The following is a 21,956-nucleotide window of genomic DNA, read 5'->3' as shown; positions in this document are numbered from 1 at the left end:
CCTTTTATTATGAGGCAGAACACTTGACAGAATTCTAATTAGCTTTATTACAATCATTTTGATGAAGTCTTTTACTCAATTAGCTTCTGAACCCAAGATCAATAAAGCATGGGAATGCAAAGCAAGTGAATAGGAACAAAGCACTTCCTTAGCCTCACAAATCCACACATACAGTATTACAAGTGGTTTTAGTCACTGCAACAAAATTGGAAAAGTTCCAGAAAAAGGTTAATTAATTAGTTAAAAATGACTCTACAGTCTTAAAAGACAGCCTGAAAGTTTCTAATACCAGAAAAGGCAGGTGGAGATAGAAAAAACTTGGACTGGTTCATATCTCAGAATTAAAGCCCAAAATTTAGAGAAAATATGGAAAGAGTCTTTCTTGTCTAACAATAGAGTCAAATCCCAGTAAACCCATCATAAGTTGAAAATATCCTAAGTTGAGGGGTGCCTGGGTGGCTCAGTTGTTAAGTGTCTGCCTTTGGCTTGGTCATGATCCCAGGGTCCCAGGATTGAGCCCCGCATTGGGCTCCCTGCTCAGTGGGAAGCCTGTTTCTCCCTCTGCCTGCCTCCCCCAAATTTGTACTCTCTCTCTGTCAAAAAAAAAAAAAAAAAAAGGGGGAAGAAAGAAAATATCTCAGGTTGAAAATGCATTTAATACACCTAACCTACGAGACATCACAGTTTAGCCTAGTCTACTTTAAACATGCTAAGAAACGTAAATTAGTGTATACACTTGGGAAAAATCGTCCAACACAAAGTATACTTTATAATAAAGTACTGAATATATCATGTAATTTGTTGACTACTGTACTGGAAGCAAAAAACAGAATAGTTGTATGAGTACAGAATAGTTGTAGGGGTAACAGTTATTTACCTTTATGACTGCATGTCTGACTAGGCACTGAGGCTGAATGCCACTGCCCAGCCTTATGGGAGAGTATCCTATCACATATCATTAGACTGGGAAAAGACCAAAATTCAAAATTCAAAGTATGACTTCTACTGAACATGTACTGCTTTTGTACCATGGCAAAGTTGAAAATACTAAGTCAAACCATCTACAAATTGGGACTGTCTATATTTACTCAGGCAAAAACTTAAAAAAGGAACAGGAAGGGTTGCTTTTTTTTTTTCACATTTTATTTTATTTTATTTTATTTTATTTTATTTTATTTTATTTTATTTTATTTCAGTATTCCAGCATTCGTTGTTTATGCACCACACCCAGTGCTCCATGCAATACTGCCCTCCATAATACCCATCACCAGGCTCACCCAACCCCCCCATTCTCGGAAGGGTTGCTTTTGTTTTTAATTATAAAAAAGAAAAACAGAATTCCATACTCAAAGTACAAGTACAAGGTGGAATTACCCATAGGTTCACAATAACAAATGATGATAGAACCACTGTTGGGAACACATGGGATGAAATACTCCCCCCACCCACCCCTCGCCCCAGATTAACCCTTTTGGTGTTCCTGCCAAGGTAGGATACTGAGAAGGCCATTGCTCTACAGCCCTCATAAATTCTTGCCTCAGCTATGTTTTCGTACCACAGAGTCTTCCACAAAATAAGCATTTGTTTAATGTTTGCTGATTCAATGACTGAAGTATAAGGAAGGTGACAGATAACATAGCTTTGTCAGGCATGAAATTATAGGAAAATAGTAATGACAATACTAAAAATGATAATAACAAGAATCACAACAGTAATCCATGTCTGAGAGTTTACTATATGTAGGTATTGCTCTAAATGCATGTATTAACTTATCTTCGTTAACTCTATTTTTCAAATAATGAAACCACAGTGCACAGAGGTTAATAGCTTGCTCAAGGACAGAGAGCTGGGTAGTGGCAGAGCTAGGATTTGAACCCCAAAGCCTTTGTTCTTTAATCACTGTGAGATTCAGGCCAGCCCTGGAATTGTCTGTTTACCTTATAAATATACTTATAAGGGTCCCACTTTATATGTAATTTCCTCCTTTGAGAATTTAGGAAAATAAATTATAGGTTTTAAAAAGTATTCATCTTTATTTCAGAATAGAAAAACTTTAGAATCCTATTTTATTTGCTCTTCAACAAAATGTATATATTTGCTTTAAATTTACCTCTAGTTTTCCTTCAGCATAACCTAGGAGCAGCAGATTGGCTCTGTCCTTCTCAGGGGAAATGGGAGCCCAAGGCCAAGCATCATCACTGACCAGTGGCCACCAGCAAGCAACTATATCCTGAACACAATTGATAGCAAGACGACGCTCTGTTGTCCTGTTTACTGGACCAGGTATCTCATAATAGGAAATCTAATGATTAAGGAAAAAAAGCATACAAAAATAATTTTTTAACACAAAATCCTCACAGTATTACAAAAATTAAAGCATCTGTAAATGTAGATAAATGCAAGTAAATATGCATGCTAAACATGTGCTTAAGGAGGTGTCAGAATTTACCAAATTCTTTTGACACATATATAAAAAAGACATATGTTCAAAATTCTCCCCATTTTTAGCAGAGGAAAGGAAAAGGAGAAATGTGAGTTAGGGAGGAATTGGCTGTAGCAATCCCAATCAATACCAAAATGTACAGTCATGGCTGCTTGACAGCATCGACCTACACATAGGATTTAAGACCAGCTGTATTAAAAGACAAGTTTAGTACTGCTGACCAAGAGTATCTGACTACTGTTTAAGACATAACATATTAATAATGACTGACAACAATAAAAGGAAAAACAACTTGAGGCAAATATCACCTTTTTTTTTTTTTAGAATATATGAGACATATATTCTGCATAAAGGGATAAGTCACAGCATCATGCGTAAAAGTTTATGCAGCTTCTGAGAATTATGCTTCTCTTTCTTAGGAAGGATTTGTAGAATTTATTATTCAAACTATGTTATTTTGGAACATGGTTATTTGAAAACATAAGCACAGCACCATCTGGGTGACACATGCCAAGGAAATATAGATTGCACCGTATTTCTGCTTAAGGAATTAATGGAAGGTTGATAGCTTGGAAGAAAAAAAAAACTATCTTGCCATTGCTGGTCAGCAATAATCGAACCACTTTCTGGGGATTAAGCGCATGGCTAAGCCTACTGGACCAGACACTAGCAAAGGGCAGGGGGTCTTCTTATCAGAGAAATGCTTCTGGAGCCAGTCTCACTACATGACAGATTGCTTTCATATTCCTGTCTGCAAGGCAACAAAGGATGGCAGTAATGCGATAATGCCAGAGTGCAATGGGTGTTAAGAACCCGTTGCATTTATGTATTGTATTTAGTAAATAATCAGGCTCATCCAAATTGTGATCTCACCACTCAACCAAGGCCATTAAAATCAAGGTTAATGCTTTAATAATCCTCTGCTATTTTTTTTAATATGGTCAAAAGGAACCCTTTTCTATTTGCATGGCCATAATATTATTGACCTCTTCATCCTCTGAATGCACATCAAAAGGAACTGAAATCAAAGTAATTACCAGTGTTGTTCTCTTATGGTAAACATTTAACTCCTTGCACTGTCCCTTTCCTGTTAAATAAATTGAACTGGATTTTTAAAATGTAGACTGGAAAACTTGTTAAAGGTCAACAGTCTCAGAATTTTTACCCTGCAATTTTCTTTGCCAAAATTATTTCAATCTGAAAGAATTAACTTATGGTACTATGTAAAGAAAAGCAGAATTATAAATACTCTACATTATTTCTTTGTTTTAAAATCCAAATGGGCAATGACAGACAACACAGATGTACTTTAGGCTTTGAAGTGCAAATTCTTACAGTTATGCTTTCAATATCATTATTTTAACTACATATTTTCTTGACATAAATACCATAATGGAATTGCTAAGTACTTACATATTAGCATACATTATTTTGATGTCCTATTGCCATGTAAACATGTTGCTTACAAATTTCTAGATGAGAAAATAGAATTAAGAAACTGACACTTTTAATCCTTATATAGTGCAAATCATGTATATTATCTGTAATTTACTGTTTCCTATGAGTTTTAATGGCATCAGTATTCTATCATGATAGTCAACAAGGCAAGTAAAATGAACAAGTTTCTTAAATTCTCCTTCCTATTGACAAATGGCAGTTTTTACTATGTATTAAATATTTATATTTCAAATACTGAACAAAAATATGAAATCCATGATGGGCTTTTCCAAAGGGAAGCAGGTTAGTTCTCCAATGTATAGAAATGATGTGAGTGCCCATATTATCCTCAAATTCAAAGGCAGAAAGAATAAACAAATAAGACATTCCCTTAAAGTGTAAGAGTCCATAGAGTAAGTCTATTTTTCACATTTTTTCATAAGAAAAGATGACATCCTGACAGTTTCTCTCTGATCTCATTAATGGGTAGCTACTATCCTTCAGCTGAGAAGACTACTAAACTATCCATCACACCTAAGATGAAGAAACTAGTCATACAAAATTTTATATAATAGCACTGAAAACATTTTAAATAGTTTGAGTTAATGCATATTGGAGCATTTCATTAATTTACTTACTTTTTACTTACTTTACATTTTAAAGACCAGCATTTGTAAATAAGCAACATTTCAAATAAGTCTATAGTTAGTCAATCTGGAAAATAACATCTCATTAAGAGTGCTAATACAGTTTTTTTACTTACCAAAATATAATACCACCAACTCCAATTAAAGAAAATCAGTATTACACAAAATGTTACAGAAACTCCACAAGTTTGGGAAATAAAACCAAATTCAGTTCATTACCACAATGAAAACTCATTTAATTTTTTTATCCCATGTCAAAAATCTTATTTTTATAAGAATAGATGTTTCTACCAAATAAAATTACATCCTCCCCATATCACTACCACCTCAATCATAGTAAGAAATAATCCCAAAGGGCAAAAGGTTAGCTAAATACTACTTTCTCAAAATCACACACAAAGTTTCAAATCACAAAGCTGACTTCTAAAAATCTTTGCCTGTATTATAGATAGATACTCTGGGTATGGCATAAGTATGCATCTTTTTTAAGGAAACTGTATATCAGCTCTGTTCCCAGTGAACAGTGAACTGTCTCAAATCCACGTCACAGAGGCTGGATCAATCTTGCAAACACAAGTCATTGCTGAAAAGAGGCCTTGAACTGAAACAGCCTGGAAAATGTATTAGATACTCATCCTAGCAGAGAGTATGCCTTCCAAGCAGTTAAAATGTAATGTGGCAAAACTTATATTAAACACACCGTTTAAAATAAAAATCCTGCCTAACAGATGTAAAATCCCTGATACAAGGAAACAAATTACCTGGAGTTAGTGAAGGGAGAGATACTAACATATGAAGGAGAATTCGTTTTGCATTTTTCTCTAGTTATAGGTGGGTATACATGTGTGTATGTGGGGGAGTGAGAGGTCTTCCCACTCTTTGTTTATTACACTTTTCTATTAACCTTTGAAAGTGCCTTCTTTCTTTTCTTGTGAAATGGAATCCAGAGCAGCTATCCTTGCCTAGAAAGATGATATGGGGTTTCAGGGAAAAATAAGAATGGTGTGTATACTGCCCTTAGCAAGAAAACCATTTTCAAATGTGTAACTTGTCTCTACTATCTTGGATTTCCATAAAGAACTAAATAAATTGCTCCAAAATGCCATTATTAGAGTCCCATAATGAGAGTAAAAAAGAAAAGGAAGGATAGTCACTATTTCAGTGAATCAACCTTAATCACATAATTAACTCTGGTTTGTCTGAAATCTAGAAATGTTCAAGAATAATAAGTATAACACCAATCCATGTGATACTTTAGTATACTTTAGTAACTAATAACACAACTCTATACATTGAAATCTCTACCTTATAATCCAAGGCTGAGAGTTTTTCCAGTCTTTTGTTTGTATCAGGAGACCCCATCTTCTTGGTAAACTGAATACAACATAGTTTGTTTTGTGCCAAAAATGACAAGATGATAAAGTTGTCTGTGAGAAGAGCTAAAACAAAAAAGATTTGATAATTTTATAAAATACTGTTAGAATATAATGATAATGAATTGTGAAATTTTTTTCATTAAAATATTACAAAAAGCTCTTCTCAGAAGACAGATACCTATTGAAATACCTAGTCTCCTAAATATCATTATTTTACAAGGATATTAAAGAAATTACAAATGGGGCACCTGGGTGGCTCAGTGGATTAAGCCTCTGCCTTTGGCTTGGTCATGATCTCAGGGTCCTGAGATTGAGCCCCACACTGGGCTCTCTACTCAGCGGGGAGCCTGCTTCCCCCCTCCCTCTGCCTGCCTCTCTGCTTGTGATCTCTCTCTCTCTCTCTGCCAAAAGAATAAATAAAATCTTTAAAAAAAAAAAAAAAAAAGAAAGAAATTACAAAAAAGCAATAATCATCAATTTAGTCATGCATGGATTTGATGCTTTCCTTTTTACCTAATACCATTTTATGGTAACACTGATGTTTGGAGATAACCATCAAATGAACCAAGGCTAGATAAGCATAAAATAAAGACCATCTCATACCTGAAGGTAAAGATGAAAATACTTAATTTTTATTTGTACTTAGCCTTTAATCTTGTGTTTACATGATATAAACCATCTGAGAATAAATTGATTCTTTTAGGGGATACAGATCAGTGTTCTCCACATACGTACGTTTATTTATTTATTTATTAAGAGAGAGCAGAAATGCACACATGCCCACATGCATAAGCAGGGGGAGGGGAAAGGGAGAGAGAAAAGCAGACTCCCCACTGAACAATGAGTCCAAAATAGGACATGATCCCAGATCCCTGAGATCATGACCTGAGCAGAAGTAAGACACTTAATTGACAAGCTACACAGGCAGCTCTGTATTTTTTTTGTTGTTTTAAAATTTTTCATCAACAAACCTTCTTTTTGAGGGTATACAAGCTGAATTAAATAAACCATACTACACTCAACATGCACATTACAGTAATTAATATATAATAATGAAGATTAGCAAAAATGTTTCTCCAGCTTTATTTCTAATATGCACAAGGAGGCAGACAATTAATACTCATGAGTTACATAAAGGGTTATTAATGTTATAAAAATATTGATAAAAGCTTAGTATAATAGGAATTTGAGAAATGTTTTACATTGTTCCTACCATAAAGAAATTACTGAGTGTTTCATATACTTTTCTTTACTTCCACACCCTAGCTATGCAAGCAGCAGCCAAGAGTATAGCTACACAATTACAGGAGAGTCTGGAGAGCTGCCAAGAAATCACATTGTTATCATGGTCTCTTGAGAGTGTATTATTTTGGGCATAAATAAAAGAAACAAGTAAAAAGAGATATCTCTGAGACACGAATAGTGTTGGAAGTCTCCTTTTAATTCTTATAGAGGAGCATCAACATGACAAAATCATCATAGCCACTATTTTATTTGCGGTGTCAACAAAGGGGTTAATTATGACACATATGAAAATGGAACTTCTTCCATAGTAAGTTTCCTTGACACCATGTTCCTGTAAGGAAGAGGAAATGGCACACTTACAATTCTACACTCAGCTTATTATTATCAAGAATTTTGTCAATTATAGCCATCCTGCAAAAAGCTTTTCTCTAAGTTGATGAAAATGTATCTGTGTTATTCAGAGGTAGCTAGTGATAGCAGACAGCAGAAGGAAGGTTTCTATAGTTTCACCTCTGTCCTTTCCACCAGACCACAATTTGTTTTGATTATTCAGTTAAGATACTGACAACTTCAATCACTAATGATAATGCAACCTGTTTCTTAAACCCTCTTACCTTCAATAAAAGCACATAACCTTAATATTTCAGGAGTCAGCACAGCAGAGCAGAGAGAAAATGGGCTCTGCAGCTAGAACCTGGGTTCCAATTTTAGTTTGGTATCTCATTCATGGGCATGTTTCTTAATGTCTTAACTTCAATTTCCTTATCTATAAAATGGAAATAACTATACCATAAAAGCTTCTTTTTTAATTAAGTAAGTAGGTAGACACAGCATCTTAGAGCCTTTCAGGGCTCAAATAAATATCAGTATCCTATTTCAAAAACTAGCTTAAAATCTTTTTTACATGTTTTTTAAAAAGACTTATTTATTTATTTGAGTGAGAAAGAGAGAGGGAGAGAGAGAGAGAGAGAGAGAGAGGGAAAGACAGAGTGTGTGCACACCTGCTGCATATGTTTGGGAGGGTTAGTGGGGAGGAGGGGCAAAGAGAGAGGAGGAGAAAAACCCAAGCCAACTCTGACTCCATGGTGAGCACGAAGCCCAACTCAGGGCTTGACACCAGGCTCAATCTCCTACCCTGAGATCACAACCCAAGCCAAAACCAAGGGTTGAACACCCTATTGACTGTGCCATGAGGCGCCCCTTTATTACATACTTTGTAGCAATTATTTACTGATTGTGGTATACTTAAAAGGATCCAGTTTTATCTAGTATATTTGGCATTGGTGTACATATTTAGAAATACTGCCCAAATTTTCTCAAAAGTTAGTATTCTTAGATTTTGGTAACAACAGATCTTCCTACTAGCCAAATCACAGATTTTTTTTTTTTTTTTTTTGGTGGCTGTGTTGACACATTTGGGTTATTTACAGAAAATTCATTTGAAAATGAAAAATACTTGAAATGTCAACAATAAAGGACTAATTTTAAAAGAACACACTAAAAAAACCCTGTTTTGAGAATACATTCACATTTTTCAAAGGAAAAAGTAAAAAGTACTCTGAATATGAGCCTAACACTTAACAAAATTTTTGTATTAAATATTAGTCAAAACTTGTATTGGTCCCAGGGGTTGTAACTATGCTATTATAAGCGATTACTTGTGTTTGCAAGTCCCCAGTGGTAATAATTAGTGTACCTGTTGACACACTATTTCTCCTGCCCCACTGTTAATGTAGACACATGGGGGTAATTACCATCACTGATGGAGTCTGAGATGAGCTTCCCCACCAGGCTTCTGTCAATCACCACTTTTTCCAGCTGTGGCCCAGAGAGGCTTAGGGACACCAGCACACCTGAACCAAAGAGGAGCTAAAAACAGGTAAAGGGGGCAGGGGGAGAGATGTACTGAGAATTAGAGTCTTTCAAAAATCTTTTTTTAAATGTATAAATTATAAAGATATTTACATGGGCATGTATACCAGGAAATTATAAAGATTTTTTCTTTATTGAAAAGAAGCATTGAAATTCTGAGTAAATAGATACATGTGGCTACATGATGCAAAATGGTAAGTGCATTTGATTAAAGCTATGTGCAGAAACTGAATTTAGACCATGTTTATCAGAAGCCCAACCAACAAAACACTTAGAAAACACCAATAAAGAAGTAATTGCTTTGTACTGTATTCAGAAATGTACTGTGTTCTACTAAAATACTTTGAAAGATTACTATTTATATCATAAATTAAAAGATTTCTGAAAGTTTGAATAGTCATTGCTATACATCAAATATAGAAAAGATGCAACCATTACAATATAAACAGTGAATGTTACAATTTATTTGGAATTTAAGCCCCACTTCTACAAATAAAGATCTTGTCAGTTTAAAAATTAAAATACATGGAAATCAAATCAACTGAAGTAAAATGTTAAATTTTAATATTCATAAATAAGTAAACAATTTCTCAAAAAGAGATAAACACAGTAAAGTACCAGGCTTTATCAATATCGGTGTTCACCCAACCACCTAACAAAGATGACTAGATATTACCATTATGATACTGCTCCTTTCCATTTGTGGCAGCATAATTCATTCATCTCCAAATGTTTAAAACTTCTGAAAGGACTATGCATATGCATATGCTTGTTATCTATAAGATTATGAAATATCAACACTGGAAGAAATTGTTTCACCTTCAAGGCAACAGACTCAAAGCAGATGAATCATGGAACAGCATATGGTATACAAAGAAAAAAACCAATTGTCAGTAAACTAATCATGAACATGCTAGCCAAATTCAAAGACAACTATGATTTTAAACAAAACAGGGGAATTCCCCACCTACCTAGGAAACGTGTCCCAGCTAGAAAGGATGATTCTGTGTCAAGACATATTTAGACATGTGTGAAGGATGAGCAGCATGAGGGACCAGGTTAATATAAAGAAAGACTACTACTTCCCCAATGCTTAACAGATTCCAGGCACATTAATAGGAACAGAAACTGAAGGGTCCCACATGACTAAAAAGACTGTCCATTTAATGTCAATGCCCCTAAAAGGGGTAGATGGCAGGAAAGATGTAATCATCATTATTCATTTGGGAGACTAATAAGAGAAGAACATTTGTTCCAAGAATTTCAAAATATTCACAAATTAATCTCTGCTGAATTACATCCAACCCTGCAAGACACCTTGATGGCAAATACTGATATTTCCCTTTGGGGAATTCCCCCATAACAACATAACACATAGCCTTTACTTCTAAATTCTCCTTTCTCAGGCAGGCAATTTTAGGGTCATCTTTCATACCTAGTTCTCCCCTATGTCACAGCTTTTTTCTCCCCCATTTATTCGAAACATCTCTAAAATCTGTCCTTTTCTATTTGTTTTTATCTACTAAAACTTTACACCTATATCTTTGAGCATCTTTTTTTCTTAGTTATCCACTGACTACTAAGCTCTTTATGGATACCGGCTAGGTCATTCTTATCTTTGTATCTTTAACACCTAAAACAATGCCAGGCACACAGTAAGTGCGAACTAAATGTTTGAAGAAAAAAAATCAAAACTAACTCATTATAGGATCAGATTACTCATAGTTAGAAAGAAACTTATTCTAATCTTCCACAATGACATGAAAGTCCTTCTACAGCATCTCTTCAAGCATCTTTCAAGCATTCAGTCCATGCTTAAATACCTCCAGTGATCAGGAGCTCATTATCTGACCACTGAACACTTCTAATTGATTTAGAGATCTTTTATTCATGGTTTTCATTCAACAAAGACTAAATGTTGATTTTATGCCAAGCACTAAACTAAATTTAGTGGCTCAAAAGAGAATAAAATATAATCCTCAAAATAGGTGAGAGAGGTTAACAGAGAGTATCTCTACATACAAGCAAATAAGTGTAATAAAGTGCTATTACTGGTCCAATTATAGAAGTACTCACTGGGGAGACTAGGGAGACTGAGTAAGAGGTGGTGACAGTTGAGCTTGAGGTAAAGGTTAATACTGCCTTCTAAGAACTTCTATAATAACCTAAAGTTTTCTTCAACAGCACACTTTAAAATATTGAAAGTAACATAGTGTTAAGCGTGACTCTGAATCAGAATGAAATCGGCATTTGCTCTACCTCCTCCTAGCTGTGTGACCATGTGGGAATTACTTAACCTCTCTATGACTTCATTTCCTTGTCTGAAATGATAGGGTAAAATCGACATCTACCTCATAGGATGAGCATTAAATAACTTTTTACAAACAGTATTTAGAATAATGCCTGGCACACAGTAATTACTATTATTCAACCATTGCTCATATGATATATGTTCACTATACTACCTGCCATCTCTGAACCCATTTTTTTTCTTTCTAAAAATCTTGTGCCCAGATTGGACTCAAGACTAGAGAGAGTACACTAGAGCCCAGGTGAGTTATCACCAGTACAATCTTTTGTTACCTTTTCCATTTGCAATGATTTCATAAGGATATTGTCTCCAAGATATTTGCAAGTTCCTCCAGAACTTTGGCATTTAATTTGTACAAGTCTCAAATTTCTTTTCCTTACTTTCTACTCTCAGCACCGTTATCATGAACTAGTCCTCATGTCCTAATACTTATCGCTATTTCTATATTTGGGCATTTATCATCTTGGAAAAAAAATTATAAATGACCACTTTTGGGGGTGCCTGGGTGGCTCAGTGGGTTAAAGCCTCCGTCTTTGGCTTGGGTCATGATCCCAGGGTCCTGGGATTGAGCCCCCCATCAGGCTCTCTGTTTGGTGAGGAGCCTCCTTCCTCCTCTCTCTCTGCCTGATTCTCTGCCTACCTGTGATCTCGTTCTGTCAAATAAATAAATAAAATCTTAAAAAAAAAACACTTTTGTAGGATGGTGGTATCAAGTGTAACCTGTGAAAGTAGGTAAAAGAGGGACTTAAGCTGGAAAGGATTTGAAGGGAAAGTGTCAAGGTGCAGTAAGAAAGCATGCATGCTGCAGTAGGTAACACATGGAGACTGGAGCAGTGATTTGGGAACTGTGAATCCTGCCCAGTGAGTTTCAGCATTCCTTCAGAATCTTTCTTCGAAGGACAGGTGCAGCCACTTATTTATATATATATTCATTCATTCATTCATTCATTCATTCCACAAATCTATACTTAGTATTTTGAGCCAGGCCCTGCTCTAGGTACTGAAGATACAGCAATGAACCTAACAGACAAAACCCTTGCCCACCCTCACCTCAGGGAGCTTGCATTCTAGTGTAGACACAGGTAATAGGCAAATAGTTTTGATATAATGTCAGATAGCAGTAAGAACTACAGAGAAAAATAAAGCACAGTAAGGACAGGGATTTTTAGAAGAATCCTGTTTTAAGCAGAATGACTAATAAAGAAATAAAAAGACCTCTCCAAGGAGATGACATTGGAGTCATTTGACCCAAATGAAGTTATTGAATAGGCCACAGGATTATTTGGAGAAAGGGAACTTAAGGCGGAGAACACCAACTGCAAAAACTCTAAGGTCAGAATATGCCTGGGAGGACTGAAGAAAGCTAGGGCAGAGTAGCTAGAGGGAAATGAGTGACAGTGCTATTCACAGATGATGAAATCAGAGAGGTAGCTGGGCCAAGTTAGGCTGACGAGAAATCATTTTAAGCAGCAGAGAATTACAATCTAATTTATGTTTTTATTTTTTTTTTAAAGATTTTATTTATTTGTCAGAGAGAGCGAGCAAGAGCGAGCACAGGCAGACAGAGTGGAAGGCAGAGTCAGACGGAGAAGCAGGCTCCCTGCAGAGCAAGGAGCCCGATATGGGACTCGATCCCAGGACGCTGGGATCATGACCTGAGCCGAAGGCAGCTGCTTAACCAACTGAGCCACCCAGGCGTCCCAATCTAATTTATGTTTTAAAGAGGGGTCTGGGCAAGAGTAAAAGCAAGAGACCATTTGGAGGCTATTGTGGTGGTCCAGGTGAGAAGATGATGGTTTGGATATAATGGCAATGCTGGAAGAAATGATATGTGGACAGATTTGAGATATATTTTATTTTTCATTTTTTTAAAAACTTTTATTTATTTATTTGACAGAGAGAAATCACAAGCAGGCAGAGAGAGGGGGAAGCAGGCTCCCCACTGAGCAGAGAGCCGAATGCGGGGCTCGATCCCAGGACTTTGGGATCATGACCTGAGCTGAAGGCAGAGGCTTTAACCCACTGAGCCACTCAGGTGCCCCAGAGATATATTTTAAAGGGAATCAGCAAGAACCTGCTGAAGGACTGGATGTGGCATACAAGGAAAAACTCAAAAAGCTTTGAGCTGAGTAACTGGATTTAATGAGTAGAAAGGTCACATGGCTAGGGCCCTAATCCACCCTGACTGGTGTCCTCATAAGAAGAGGAAGAGACAACAGAGAGCTCTCTCCCTCCATGTGCACGCACAGAGAAAGAGCCATATGACAACATAGTAAGAAGATTGCTATCTATAAGCCAGGAAGAGAGGACTTACCAAAAAGCAACACTGACAGCACATTAGTCTTGGAATTCTAGTCTCTAGAGCTGTGAGAAATTAAAAAAAATTTTTTTTCACTTAATCTATCATTAAAGTTGAAAGAGGTTTGGTCTGAGGTTTGGAGCATTCCAATCTTTAGAGGTATGAAAAGATCAGGTTAGCCCTCTTAACGAAACCTAGTTTGGGTACTCATTAGGATCAAGGTATGTCCATCATTTAGATCTCTAAATGTCTTGTGGCCTAGAGGTATCTCTGAAACCAGATTTTGAAATAATAAGATATAAATAAATTAGCAAGCTAATTAGTGCATTTTTATAAAACAACCTATGGGAAAGCATAAAGTTTCCAAGTACTGGTGCCAAAGATAGTCTTGGATATAGTAACAGAGATAACCAGAATCAGGATAAAATAGTCTGAAGTTCAGGAAAAGAATATTCCAGTTCAGACAAGAAAGTGCTTCCACCTGTCTTCCCAAAAGGTTTGTTCTTAAACCCTCCAAAATGAAAATGGCCAATGTAAGATTTGGCATGACATGAAGAAAAAGATACTATCCTATCCTACTAGCAAGGAGTTGGGGAATTCTGACAGCTCAGAAAATGAAAACGAGGAAAGAAGTAAAGGGAAGCCCCTACAGAGCAGATCTGAGCTTTGGGCTAGCTCCCTAGGATGAATCAATGGAAGGCCCATGAGATTTCCCAAAATTGTTCCGATTTTAATGTTGTTCTTTGTGCAGAACGTGACTAAGGCAAAACAGGAACGGAAACTTTTTCTTTTCTTGGACACCCTCCCAGGCAGGAAGTATTTTTTTTTACTATTTCTGCTATGTCCATATTTCTTTCCATTGCCTTTAACATTTCTTCCCATTTTCTCCAACAAGCTCATGCCAAAGAGGCTTTCTCTTTAAGATTATGGGAAATGATTTCCATAATCTTCAGATGGCTCTTCAAATGGTTTCTCCTAAACTCAGATTCAGTACTTAATGGGAAGTGAAATGGCACTGGGAAAAGAAAATCAGATCAGATAATAACATTAATCTACATAAAACACAAACAACCACAAGAAACTACGATTCATTTCATTCACCAGCTCAAAACATGTGAATTTTTGCCTCCTGTATAGACAGGGATACAATGGTGAATAAGGAAGACACATGTTAGTAGAATATAGAGAGAATACAGGAGAAGACCTCATTTCAGAGAAAAGTGGAGGTTTTGGTCAGGATAGATGGCTGCTTCCTAGAACAGAGAGTTTAATACCCACAGAAAAGAGAAATGGATCATACTTGGTCTCAAATACTGAAGAACAACTGGTGCAGTAATTGTAAATGAGCTATTATTTTATAATAGTGATCACAAACAATTCCACTAAATTCAGTATTCTCAGTGGTTAAGAAAACTCCCCCCAAATCCATGTGATTATAATTACGTCTGAGGAGAAAATGAAAAAAGTGAAGGTATGCAGGGTCAGGACTACAAATCAACAGTGAGCGACAAGTTTAATCCATGATCTGAAAATTAAGTCATGAACAGCCAGCAAAGTCTGATCCCCCAAATCACTAGCAGACATGTGGGTGATAGCAGGTGCTGAACACTACAATCCAGAGAGACAACAAGAATATTGTTGTCCAGAGTATCAGGACCACTGCAGTGAATTCTAGGGCTGAAGCAAATATTTAAAGCATTATAGAGCCACTTCCCTGGAGGTCCAGTGAATTTACATCACAATGGGACCCAACACCTCACTCCTGCCCCCACAATCCAATCCACAGGATAAATTCTGGAGAAACTCTGAGAGCTATAGATGGTCAAACAATTTTACATTGGGAAAATCTATAATGAAGACTAGAGTCACTGATTATTTTAGCAGATAACCTGTTGGAAAAAAGATAACATGTCTTCTGTAATTTACTCGTTCATTCAGCAAACCTTTGAGTATAGAGGGAAACCATGCCTGACTAAAGCATTAGAGTGGAGAAACAAAAGTAAATTAAAACAAGGACAAAAAAAAATTTAATTGACTCACTAGAGAAAACTGACTTAAGGACAAGAAACAGAAGGATAAAAAATAAACAGGTATTTTTCCGGATAGAGAAGTGTTAACAATGGGGTTTCCCCAAAATTTGTAGAGTATTATTCAATATATGGAATAGATACATGCCTAGAAATTTGCCTGCTAAGTATTTCAATATAAGAAATCTCATTTTCTCACTATGAGTAAAGCTACTTTTTAATTCCTAATGTAATTCTCAAGCCACCTCTTCTGCATTTATATATAATAATTACATAAAAGTGATCATTCCTAGAAATATTTATAATATTTATAAATATAACACACACACAAAGTACAAAGGTAAAGCTTCTACTACTTGCCAAAAGTTTTAAAGTTTAAAAGGGATAAAGGCAGTGGTAAGAAGTGAACAAAAAGGGACGCCTGGGTGGCTCAGTCGGTTAAGCGTCTGTCTTCAGCTCAGGTCATAATCCCAGGGTCCTGGGTTCGAGTCCTGCATTGGACTCCTTGCTTGGCAGAGAGCCTGCTTCTCCCTCTGCCTGCTACTCCCCCTGTTTGTGCTCTGATAAAGAAATAAATAAAACCTTAAAAATTTTTCTTAAAAAAGTAAACAGGAAATCATACCAGATAGCACAGTACTTTTATACAAAATTTTATAATTTACAGAGGATTTTTATACATATAATGCATGTAAAATGCCAGTACAACTCTGCTACCTAATAAGTACACAAGTTTAAAAAATAACTATGACTCAGCAATTGCACTACTGGGTATTTACCCTAAAGATATAGATGTAGTGATCCGAAGGGGCACGTGCACCCGAATGTTTATAGCAGCAATGTCCACAATAGCCAAACTATGGAAAGAACCTAGATGTCCATCAACAGATGAATGGATCAAGAAGATGTGGTATATATACACAATGGAATACTATGCAGCCATCAAAAGAAATGAAATCTTGCCATTTACGACAACATGGATGGAACTAGAGGCTATCATGCTTAGCAAAATATGTCAAGCAGAGAAGGACAACTATCATATGATCTCCCTGATATGAGGAAGTGGAGATGCAACATGGGGGCTTAAGTGGGTAGGAGAAGAATGAATGAAACAAGATGGGATTGGGAGGGAGGCAAACCATAAGTGACTCTTAATCTCACAAAACAAACTGAGGGTTGCTGGAGGGAGGAGGGTTGGGGAGAAGGGGGGTGGGGTTATGGACATTGGGGAGGGTATGTGCTTTGGTGAGTGCTGTGAAGTGTGTAAACCTGGTGATTCACAGACCTGTACCCCTGGGGATAAAAATATATGTTTATAAAAAATAAAAAATTAAAAAAAAAATAACAATAACAAGGTTAATTCTCATACTAATTCATGATCAGGAGGGTAAAGCAACTAACCAAAGGTCTCATAATCAGTAGGAAAGTAGAGACCACGACAGAACAAATTCAGTGTTCTTTCTCACACCACTGAGGAACTAATATCCTTAACTCTCAGTTGACCTCCATATAATAACCCATCTGGTTTTCCTCTCTCTGTGGCTCGCTCTTCACTCTAAACTAGCTGCCCTCTCAACTAGTAATTCTCAAATGGGACTGATTTTGGCTACCAGGGGACATTTGGCAATGTCTGGAGACACTGGTGATCACAAGCCCTGTAAGTGAGTCACTTGCACAGAGGCTCACCTGAAGAGAATGCTCATAAATGAGCTGCTGTGGAGGTGAAGGTTCTCCTTATCTCCATTAAGCAGATGTGGGAGATCCTCAAATTCTAATCAACACTTTCCTCACATAAAGAAAGAATAATGACTGAAGACCTGGTCAGATATCTTAAATGGAGTGGTGAGCAGTGCATAGTTAGATCAGGAACCTGGAGGAAACTTGTTCTGTATGCTTCCAACCATGTTCAGGGCAATGAGTGATGACTAACGCCAGTTGTCAAGACAGATAGAGCCCCAGGGCAAGTCAGTTAGCTACAGCAGCTTGATAGAAATATCCTGTAAGAACACCTCCTCACTTGTGTTCTAATTCTCGGCTCACCAATCTTCTTATCTATAATTTAGTCTCTTGAGTAATTCAGCCATCACGTGGGAATGCCCCAAGCAAATGAACAAAATCTATGCTGCCAGATATATCTGACACTATAAATTAATAAATTGCCATGCCAGTTAATAAATCAGTCCTTCTGAGTTTGGTTATTGTAAATGTTGTTAGTACAAGAAAACAAATAGAGATAACATAAAAGATAGATAAGTTTAATTAATCAGAAGTTTTCTGCCCAAGAATATGATACATTGTTGGGGTGTGTGTGCAGAATTTCTAAAAGTTACAGACCTACATGAAAATTACCATCACATTTTATTGGGAAAAAAGTGCAGTGGGGGGTGTGTGTGTGTGTGGAGAAATTATCTGTATAAATACAAGAAAATGTCAGAAAGAATAGGCCCAAAACTATTGACAGTATATACCTCAAAGAGGTGAAATTAAGAGTTGGAGGAATGAATTTTAACTTCTAGTCTCAAAGAGTTTTTAAAAATTGGGATTATATATATAGCCAAACTATGGAAAGAACCTAGATGTCCATCAACAGATGAATGGATCAAGAAGATGTGGTATATATACACAATGGAATACTATGCAGCCATCAAAAGAAATGAAATCTTGCCATTTGCAACGACGTGGATGGAACTAGAGGCTATCATGCTTAGCGAAATGTCAATCAGAGAAAGACAACTATCATATGATCTCCCTGATATGAGGAAGTGGAGATGCAACATGGGGGGTTAAGGGGGTAGGAGAAGAATGAATGAAACAAGATTGGATTGGGAGGGAGACAAACCATAAGTGACTCTTAATCTCACAAGACAAACTGAGGGTTGCTGGGGGGAGGAGGGTTGGTAGAAGGGGGGTGGGGTTATGGACATTATGGACATTGGGGAGGGTATGTGCTTTGGTGAGTGCTGTGAAGTGTGTAAACCTGGCGATTCACAGACCTGTACCCCTGGGGATAAAAATACATTATATGTTTATAAAAATTTTTTTAAAAATTAAAATTTAAAATTAAAAAAAATTGGGATTATGAATGATTTCTTAACTTTTTATGTTTTTAGTATTTTTCTTTTATAAATTTATTATTATTACTTTTATTATGTTATGTTAGTCACCATACAGTACATCATTAGTTTCTGATGTAGTGTTCCATGAACTTTTTAAAAACAGAGCAGCTCTTAAATTATATTTCTTATTTTATGGTTTTAAAGAGATGGGCTTTTTTATTATGTTCAGTTAGCCACTGTATAGTATATCATTAATTTTTGATGTGGTGTTCAATGATTACATTAGTTGTATATATGCCACAAAATGTGTTTCTAAGTCAGAATCTAAACCATACTGAAAATAAAGTATAACAGTGGCTCCTTACTTAAAAAATCAAGTAGGAAACTGGACTGAATCCCTCTCCTCTGCAATTTCACTTATTAAAAAAATCAAAACACTCTTTTTTTCCTATCATAGCGCCTTATTAGATTGCTTAATCCATGTCCAATTTCTTTACTTACTAAAAGAAGACTATCACTGTAAAATATGGTGGATCCAAATTATGTATTATTATGGGCCTACTAAAAATAAGGAGGTAGATATAGATCACTGACAGGTATACACTGTTATGTGAAGAAAGTTACAGAACAATATGTACAGAGTAATTTTGCTTATTTTAAAAACAAATGTATATGCACACAAAAACACAGAGGAGTGTTTGTAAATGCATGGAGGAAGGACAGAAATCAAACTGCTAACTGTGGTATCATGAAGAAGGGAATAAGCTTGGTGTTGGAGGATACTTTTTACTATATACCTGTTTTTATTGTATGCCATTTTACAATGATAAGGAGTAATTTTAATTTTTTTATTTTATTTTTCAATTTTTAATTTTTTTTAAGTAGGCTTCACACCTAGCATGAGGCTTGAAATCACAACTCTGAGATTAGGGAGTCACATGTTCTACCAACTGAGCCAGCGAGACATCCCTAATTATTTTAAATTTTAAAACATTAAAACTGGGAATAAAGATCACCACTAAATCTTTTTTCAGTTCCCTTAGTTTGAATTTACCATTTTAAATTGCTCACCTTCACCCAAAAGATTTCAAAATCACCAATATTCTGATGATTTTAATTTCTCTAAAATCTATCATTCTTAATATAACTCTTTGTCTATTCTCTTTGACTAGGAGTACACTCCACAGTTGCCCCTGAAACATTCTGCTTCTCCTTCCCTGTAATAAAATACTAATAGAGCATAAATCTAAAAGAGCATTTCCCAGGGCATAGTCTGTGAAATACTAATCTTTGAAGATGTTCCAGAAAAGTAAGCTTGGAAATTTTGTATATACATCACCTCTTTGAGACTGACAACAGCACTTCCTGAGTTAATTTAAACACACACATACACACATTCACCCTTAATAGGCGCCAGATACCTTCCTAATTTAACAACACAGAGCATTATGCTGGGTTTAAGCACAGCAGAGATTTCTTAGGATTAGTATTGTTAAATTGTTACTATTGCTTTTTGTTGAGATAGAAATACAAACCACAAAAATCTTTCAAAATAAAAATCTATCACAAAATACTGAGCAGTCAGTTTTATAACTTCTCCCAAATAGTTTATAACTTGGATCTAATTCAGCATGTGAGGCACAGTCCCTGCCCCCTGGAACTTTTAGTCAAATCAATGAGGCAGATAGTAATTAGATGGTCACACAATAAATGTAAAACTGAACTGCAATGACTGCCAAGAAGTACATGGTCTTGTAAAAGGACATCAGAAGGGATAGAGTTTCCTTTCTGTAGTCAGGGAAGGCTTCCCTATAGAAGTGATAACAGGTAGTCTGAGATGTAAGGATAGCAATGTGTTACCTCAGTGAAAAGGGAAGCAAAGGGTATTTTAGGCTGAGCTAAGAACAGTTTACGCAAAGGCCCTGAAGCAAGAGAAAGCCTGTAGAGCATGAGAGACTGAAAGAAGCCTGTGTGGCTGAGGCACTGAGATTTTTGTTTTTATGGTTTTTTTTTTTAAGATTTTATTTATTTATTTGAGAGAGAGTATGAGAGAGGGAGCATGAGAGGAGAGAGGTCAGTGGGAGAAGCAGACTCTCCAGAGAGCAGGGAGCCTGATGTGGGACTCCATCCTGGTATTCCAGGATCAAGACCTGAGCCGAAGGCAGTTGCCCAATGAACCAGGCACCCCTATATTTTACTTTTTTAGAGATAGAGTGTGCTCGCGAGCAGGGCTTAATCTCACAACTCTGAGATCATGACCTGAGCCAAAATCAAGAGTCCAACACTTAACCAACTGAGCCACCCAGGTGCCCCAATTTTTTAAAAAAGAGTATAGTAGGGGATGAAGTTGAAAAGGTAAGTAGATTAGAGTTCAGTCTAGCCTTTAAGAGTAGTATAATAATGTAATTTTTAAAAAATAACAATATTAATTTTTTAAAAGATTTTATTTATTTATTTGACAGAGAGAGAGAGAGAGATCACAAGTAGGCAGAGAGAGAGGGGGAAGCAGGCTCCCCACTGAGCAGAGATCCCAATGCAGGGCTCGATCCCAAGACCCTGAGACCATGACCTGACCCGAAGGCAGATGCTTAACCCACTGAGCCACCCTGGTGCCGCTGATGCTGTAATTTTTAAAATTCAACTTATTGATTTAATTTTTAGAATGGATAATACATTCATGTATTTCCAAAAGAAAACAACAAATTATACAGAGGTAACAGTTAAAAGTCTTGCTCTTGAGATGCTGTGGGTGGCTCAGTTGGTTGAGAGGCTGACTCTTGATTCTGGCTCAGTTCCTGATCTTGGGGATGTGAGACTGAGTCCCATGTTGGACTCTGTACTTGATGAGGAGTCTGCTTGAGATTCTCCCTCACCTTCTCCCTTTGTCCCCGATCCTGTGCTCTCTGTCAAATGAGTGAACCTTTTTTTTTTTAAGACTTATTCCTTTTCCTGTATCCCCCACCACCACCAATGCTCCCTTGCCCCTGCCCTAATGAATCAGTTTTCAGTTTCCTATCTATTATCCAGAGTTGTAAGAGGGTTTTAAACAGAAGAGTCACCAGTCTGCCTTTTAAAAAAACCATGTTGGCTACAGGGTAGAGGATAGACTGGTGGGGAGCAAAAATGGAAGCAGGTAGAACATTTAGGAAGTGTTTAAGTAGTCTAGAAGAGAGAATGAAGTGAGGTGGCTGTGACTAAAGTTATGAGCAAAGCAATAGAAAGCCTCCAGTCAATGTGAGAGAGATT

At 36.5% G+C, this 21,956-nt stretch overlaps 1 protein-coding gene and 1 long non-coding RNA gene across 13 annotated transcripts in view; both read right to left on the bottom strand.

Moving 5' to 3' along the window:
- The window catches only part of WDPCP (WD repeat containing planar cell polarity effector), a 506,774-nt gene that overhangs the window by 342,571 nt on the left and 142,247 nt on the right, over window positions 1–21,956 (bottom strand). For 11 of the 12 annotated variants that reach the window (XR_014315874.1, XM_082746657.1, XM_082746660.1 and 8 more), the window contains 3 exons: window positions 8,903–9,017; window positions 5,833–5,966; window positions 2,111–2,302 (listed from right to left, as the gene is read on the bottom strand). The exons of the other annotated variant lie outside the window; for it this stretch is intronic. Coding sequence is in view for 10 of the 11 variants with exons in the window: in XM_082746657.1 (XP_082602783.1) it covers window positions 2,111–2,302; window positions 5,833–5,966; window positions 8,903–9,017 (441 nt within the window). In the remaining variant the exon portion in view is untranslated. The remainder of the gene's footprint in view (window positions 1–2,110; window positions 2,303–5,832; window positions 5,967–8,902; window positions 9,018–21,956) is intronic. 12 annotated transcript variants of the gene reach the window in all.
- LOC309872503 overlaps window positions 1–21,956 on the bottom strand; it is an 857,896-nt gene that overhangs the window by 707,511 nt on the left and 128,429 nt on the right. The gene's annotated exons all lie outside the window — the stretch shown is intronic.

Source organism: Mustela nivalis, assembly GCF_964662115.1.
Source record: "Mustela nivalis genome assembly, chromosome: 8".
In the NCBI taxonomy this organism is placed as follows: Eukaryota; Metazoa; Chordata; class Mammalia; order Carnivora; family Mustelidae; genus Mustela; species Mustela nivalis.
This window is presented reverse-complemented; position numbering and strand designations above follow the sequence as displayed.